Source organism: Cebus imitator, unplaced genomic scaffold (assembly GCF_001604975.1).
Source record: "Cebus imitator isolate Cc_AM_T3 unplaced genomic scaffold, Cebus_imitator-1.0 Scaffold338, whole genome shotgun sequence".
NCBI lineage: Eukaryota > Metazoa > Chordata > Mammalia > Primates > Cebidae > Cebus > Cebus imitator.
In genome coordinates, this window is record NW_016107653.1 from 2,441,882 (window position 1) to 2,448,023 (window position 6,142).

At 55.8% G+C, this 6,142-nt stretch overlaps 1 protein-coding gene across 2 annotated transcripts; it reads left to right on the forward strand.

The window, feature by feature from the left end:
- Positions 1-358: 358 nt before the first annotated feature.
- Positions 359-5,882, forward strand: LOC108287141. 2 transcript variants are annotated; one of them, XM_037730256.1, is made up of 5 exons: positions 1,135-1,449; positions 2,208-2,342; positions 2,541-2,639; positions 3,035-3,119; positions 4,172-5,882. In XM_037730256.1, the coding sequence occupies exons 1-5, from the start codon at positions 1,365-1,367 to the stop codon at positions 4,383-4,385; spliced, it is 618 nt and encodes a 205-aa protein (XP_037586184.1). In that variant the 5' UTR covers positions 1,135-1,364; the 3' UTR covers positions 4,386-5,882. The 2 variants fall into 2 exon arrangements, 1 of the variants encoding a protein (XP_037586184.1); XR_001818225.2 differs by having other exon boundaries at positions 359-1,449; positions 2,537-3,119.
- The last annotated feature ends 260 nt before the right edge of the window (positions 5,883-6,142 follow it).

The window sequence follows — 6,142 nt, forward strand, 5'->3', positions numbered from 1 at the left end:
CCCGCTGGTTTTCCTTTGGATTAACGGGGCTCATCTCCTGGCCCCAGACTCCCTCTGGCTGCCCCTGTCCCTCCAGCAATGCAGGCCACGGCAGGTCCCCCTGCAGGGAGGCGTGTTCTGGCCTGGGCGTCCATGGTGGCACCTCAGATCCTCAATGGGTGCTCTGGGTGGAGCAGGACAGCAAGTGAGCCAGGACCCACCCTGTCTGTGGGCATTTTTGCTGCAGCAACTGTGGGAGCTGACCATGCTTTCAGCTGCACCGAGCTCATCCTCATAGTCAAGGCTTTCTCAGAGTTTCATTGTGATGGCGCTGTTACATGGTGCCATGGCCCTGCTTCCTCAGGGTTTTCTGGTGAGTCCCGGATTTCCCTCGGAGGCCAGGAGAGGAGAGCAGAGGGAGGAGGAAGGGAAGAGCTGGGTCCTTCGGAAGGGGGTGCTTGGGTTGAGGGTCTTTGGAGAGAAGATCTGGGCTCCTGGAGACCACCCAGCAACCATCCTCCCTGTTCACATCCTGAGGGTCCCAGCAGGAGCCAGGTGAGGAGACCGTGAGGAGCAGGCCTGTGTCCTGTCTTCCCTGGGCCGTGAGACAGGGTGGAGGCTGAGCACACCTTTCCCAGGGCAAAGCAGAACAGCACCTACGGTGTGGGGGGTGCCCAGCATGGGGGCTGGGCTGTGGGGTGCAGGGCAGGGGATGGGCATAGGAGGGCGATGGCCCCGTCACCCCTGCAGTCACACTCTTTCTTGTCCTGGGCACCTGCACTAGACCTCGGCCTGGAGCGGCGGCTTCCTGGCCTGCAGTGTCCCTGGAGTCTGCTCGAGCTCTGGAGCCGGGCATGGGAGGCCAGCAGCTTCCCAGGACAGCAGGAGGGCCCAGGCCAGTGCTTGGCAGACTGCCCCGGGAGAAGGGTCCCGGGTGGGGGGATCATGATTTCCAGAAGGGTCTGTGGCTCTGAGTGTGTAAGTCTGTCCGAACTGTCCATGAGGTGTGGTCAGGGAAACACAGGCAGATTTTACTTCAGGCAGAGGAAACTGGGTTTTGACTCTAACTTCCTGCCGACTCCAGGGCAACGAGCCAAGCCCCGTTATCACCTGTGCAGAGGCGACAGCCTGGTAAAGGGAGGTGGCGGCGGGAGCAGGGAGGGCGCTCGGGGCTCAGTCGTCGGGGAAGGGAGAAGTTGCCCGGCGCTGGTCAGCGTCCCTGGGATTGGCCCCATGTGTCTGCATCGGCCACTGTTGAGGTCAGGATTCTGTCCTCCAGAGCCTGGAGAACCGGCCCCTCCTTCCCGCTGAGGACACTTCAAGGGAGCGGCTCTCAGGTCCCGAGGAAGACCCTCCTGGCCACAGGAGACGCGCAGACATCGGGAATGGACAGAAGGACGTGTGGCTGCAGCACTTTCAGCAGACGCTCTGAGAAAGGGAGGTCGGGGATGGAGCAGACGGCTGGCTCTGGTGCGCCGAGCTTTCTGGGGCAGATGTTGGCGGGGCAGGGGTCGGCCTAGGAGTGCGGCCTGAAGCCAGGAAGCCTTGCTGGGGTCTGGCTGTCTGTTCGTGCTGGGGGGTGGGGGGCACCCTCACAATAGAACACTGGGGGGCCTTGGGAGACCATCCCTGCAGCAGTGGGCTGTGCTCTGAGGACAGGGGACGAGGCCCCCCGCTGTCTCTCAGTGCAGGGTGGTGAGTTATCTGCACGGACTGGCCAGGGCTCCCTCAGGGCACATGCTTCCCCTCTAGGCCTCTCTCCATGGTGTCCAGGGCAGCTCCTGGGGCCTTGGTGCCAACAGCTGAGGTCAGTCTTCCAGGGTCCTACCCTTCCTGATGCTTGGTGCTTGGGGCTCTGGAGGGAGCCCAGGCCTTGGCCTCTCCTGCACTGCCTGGGGCTGTGGTCCTGCGGGGCCTTGAGGGGACCCCAGGTCTCCAGCTTTGGCCCTGTGAAGTCAGATGGCGGCTGGGCTCCAGCATCCTGCCGCCAGGTTTGGTTCCTAAATGACAGGGAGGCAGACTCTGGTTGAGCTCAGGACCTATCCCCAGGCTCTGCACCAGGGCAGGGTCCCCCAGCAGAGGCTGTGTGGGGCTGGGCAGGGTTCCCATGTTGTGGGGAGTTCCCTGGACTGGAGACTCAGACCTCAGCCTCCTTGAGGATGAATGATGTGCCTTGTGGCTGTCTTGGCCCAGACCACCAGGTGACTTCTTCCCCTGCCCCTCTTCAGACAGGGCCTCAGACCTAGGGCAGGAGCAATCCCTGCCCCAGACCTCCTGGGTCACAGCTAATGCACAGACATCAGGAACGGACAGAGGAAGGGCGTGGGGTTGCAGCCCTCTCTGCAGGTGCCCTGAGACGGGAGGTAGGAGCACCCTTGCTGTGGTTTGAATGCTTCTCCCCTTGAAAGGTCATGTTGAAATTTCATTGCCATTGTCACAGTATGAAGAGGTGATTAGGTCATGGGGGCCCCACCTCGTGGATGGGATTGGTGCTGTTATAAAAGGGTGAGTCCCCCCTCTTGCTCTGTTTCTTGCCCTCCTCCATGTGATGACCCAGCAAGAAGGTCCTTGCCAGGTGCTGCTGGACTTGCTCTTGGACTTCCTCTTGCTCCTGGACTTGCCCTGCCACCTTGCACTTGGACTTCTCAGCCTCCAGAACTGTGAGAAATAAATTTCTGTTTAGTATAAATTATCCAGTCTTAGGCATTCTGTTATAACAGCACAAAACAGACTAAAACAACCTGTTCAGACCTAAGGTGAGATAACCCCTGCCCATATCTAAGGATCCCCTGCTCCAGACCTCGGTGGTAAGGTGAAAACAGGACTCCCTCTGAGGGAAATCCCAACAGCAATGCCCGGGAAGGCATCTGTAGGGCCCAGCAGGCCAGGGGAGGCCCGGGACACACCTACACCATCTCTCATAAAACCCCTCCGTTCTGTTATAACAGGAGCATATGGTTATAGCATAGTTTAAAAATTAAACCAAAACTGAAAGTAAGCATTGATTAATCCATGGACTCCTTTTCACAGTTTGGTGTTTGTGTTTACACCACAGTCATGTCACCATGTGTGTTGAGCTTTGTACCCTGTTACCAAATGAGGTCACCCCGTGAATGCTGCAACGTTATCACAGATACTCGGTAAGTGTGATTAGGAATGTCTGCAGAATCGGCCCACGAATGTACCACCATAGTTTCTTCAGGCGCAAGCTTGCTTTCAGCTATTTTATAATTATAAATAACGCTCTGAAGAATGTCTGTTCACAAAGCGTTTTCCTTATGTGTGCTATCCATTGGTTTTCTTTTGGAAATTGTGTTACATTCTTTGCCTATTCTTAAGGGATTTGCTCTTTTTCTTACCAGCTTATGTATGTTGTTTGCATAACAATGGTATAAGACCTTTACATATTAGATTAACCATTTGAGTTTATTATTTACTCTTAGGTTTTGATGGTTTTTAAATGCAAGGAATCTGTAAAAGTGTTACCTAGCTTCATGACTGGGTTTGCAGTGAAGCCTGCCTAACTTTGGGCAGCTGTCTGGGTCTGTGTTTCCAGAACTTGATGGAGTCTCTGCTTTCCTCTGGAGGGCTGGTGTGATATCAGTGTTCTCTGTCCAGGTCTGGGTACCCTCCTGGGGCTGGGCTTGGGCTGGGCTCGGGCTGGGCTCTTAAATGTCAAAGGAATTGAGACTCTTAAGTGAGTCTTTCCATTTCTGTTGAGATGATCATGGGTCACCACTGGCCTGAATGGTGGGATGAGCTATAAACAGCTCTTAATTCCTGGTGTAAGTCCTTCTTCAACGAGATGGATGGAATTTGGCTTTCTAGGGTGTTGTTTATAATATTTGGCTCTTTGCTGAAATGCAAATTTGCCCATGTTTTACACTGGGGGCTGTGGAGTATGATCCCTTTAATGAACTTTTCCATGTTCCACTGAATCCTGGAAGAGTTCTTATGGGAATTGGTAAGTTTTGTGGAAGTCTGCCATCTGGGCCTGAAGTCATCTGTGAGGGCAATTATTTAATAATCTTAATGCTTTCTTGAGGATTATTGTTCCAATTATGATTTCTATTTCTTCTTGAGTCATTTTAAGTCTTATTGCTAGAAAAGAAAAATACCAACTTGCCATCATCTCTGCTGTCACTATTTTGTGCTCAACAATTGCCTTCTGTATCTGCTGTGTCCTCCCCAGCATAGGAGCTGCACTCTCATTAAACAAAGCAATGTATCCAGATCACTCAGAATCTGTGCCTGCCACAGGGAGCAGGAGGTCAGGGCAAATGAAGAGCCACGGCATGGCAGGGGAGCCTCTGCAAGGATGCCGAGCCTTGTGTGGACAGAGTTGCTGTAGGCAGGCTGCCATGGAACCTTGCCAGGGAAGCAGCGCCTCTCGGGGATGGCAGTGAAGATGCGACAAGAGGGTGCATTACCTCCAGATGGAAGATGCAGTGCTTGCTTTGCTCCTTGGTGCTTGGAGAGGGAAAGGGATGTTGCCATAAAGTTCCTGGATGGACTCTGGCTCGATCAGGCATGGGCATCTTTGGGAGTATGAGGGTGGGTGGCTTTGTGCACATCTTCCATGAGGAGCTGTCAGTATTGGGGCAGACATTTTAAGTATGACAGACAAAGGATGTTCTGCATGGGGAAATGTGGTGACACCATTTCACAAGGACGGCTCAGAGACCGAGTGCTCAGGAAGGACCGGCCCCAGACCCAGCACCTGATGTGTATCATCTCATTTAATCCTCGCCTCCGATGCAAGAGGAAGCCATCACCACCATCATCACCATCATCATCATCCTCCTGTGCAGATGGAGAGGAGGCATAGAGAGGCGATAGAGTCTGCCTCGGACTGCCAGCCAGTTGGTGGCAGAGCTAGGGTTCCGATGGAATGAATGTTGTCACCCTCAGACGGCAGGGTAGGCAGGTGGCTAGAGCTCACCCTGGGAGAAGGGGAAAGGACACCGACTTTGGGTAGGGATGGAGCAGGGCTTGGGCTGGCTTTCCATGCATGGGCAGCAGGTGGGGCTCATGGCTGTGCTCCCACCCCGGGTGTAGACATCGGATCTTCCAGGTCTGCCCCGGGCTATGGGTCTGGACAGCACTTTGATGAAGAGAAGACACTCTGTGTCCTGCCGTCTGTGACCCGTGGTGTGACTGTGGGAATGGTGCTGGCGTCTGGCTGCCCCCCTGGGATGGGACCAGCATGTGACTTCTCCCCTCACTCCTCCAGGTCACCTCCAGAGCCCCAGGAGGGCTAGCAGAGCCTCTCGAGCAGATGGCAGCTCATGTTCTGCCCTGCTAGCTGCTCCTCCCTGGGCAACGTTGGCCCCTTGCTGTGGCTCTCCCCGAGGTATGCGATTGCCTCTTAGCTGGGCGCCTGGCCTGGGCTTTCCTTCGGGGCCTGGGCAGCAGCCACAGCGGGGCCCGTGGAGGTGACAGAGTCGCCTCTGTGATGATGAACAGATGGCTGTGACACGCGGAAGGTGACCGCTCCTGAGTTTCCAAGTGCTGCGGTTGGGGCTGGGGCCAGCAAAGCCCCTCCCATATTGCAAGAGCGGGTTTGAGTGTGTCCCAGGAGGACACAGTCGGGAGCCTCCAAAGCTCTACCTGTCCCAGGCCCCGCTCCCCAGCTCCCTCAGCTTGCTCCTGGCGTCCACGGTGGAGTCAGATGTTTCCGGGCACTTTCACCTTTGTACCTTTAATGCATGTTGAGGACTTTAAGGAATTGTGGATAAATAGAGCGATGGGCAGAGCCAGGTGACCACAGGGAACAGTGGCCCACAGAGGCTGCTGACGCCTGCACCCCAGGGGTGTGATTTTGCCTCCTCTGCCTAGGCTTTGGTGGGAGGGGCAGCCTCTGCGGTCTGAGAAACAAAAACATCCAAAACCTTCTTGTAAAATGCCTCAGAAACTCGATGCGTAGGCCAGATAAACACACATGCACAGACATACGTGTGTGCAGACACAACCCAGGCGCACACACACTTGTGAGCCCACGCACACGCTCACAGGAAGCCCGTGGACCCCACACAGGGAAGAAGCTCCGGTTGCCGGTGGACGGCTGTAGCAGGGTACCCCCAGCCCTGCCTGCCTCCCACTGCCCCCCGGACCTGCCTGCCTCCCACTGCCCCCCAGCCCTGCCTGCCTCCCACTGCCCCCC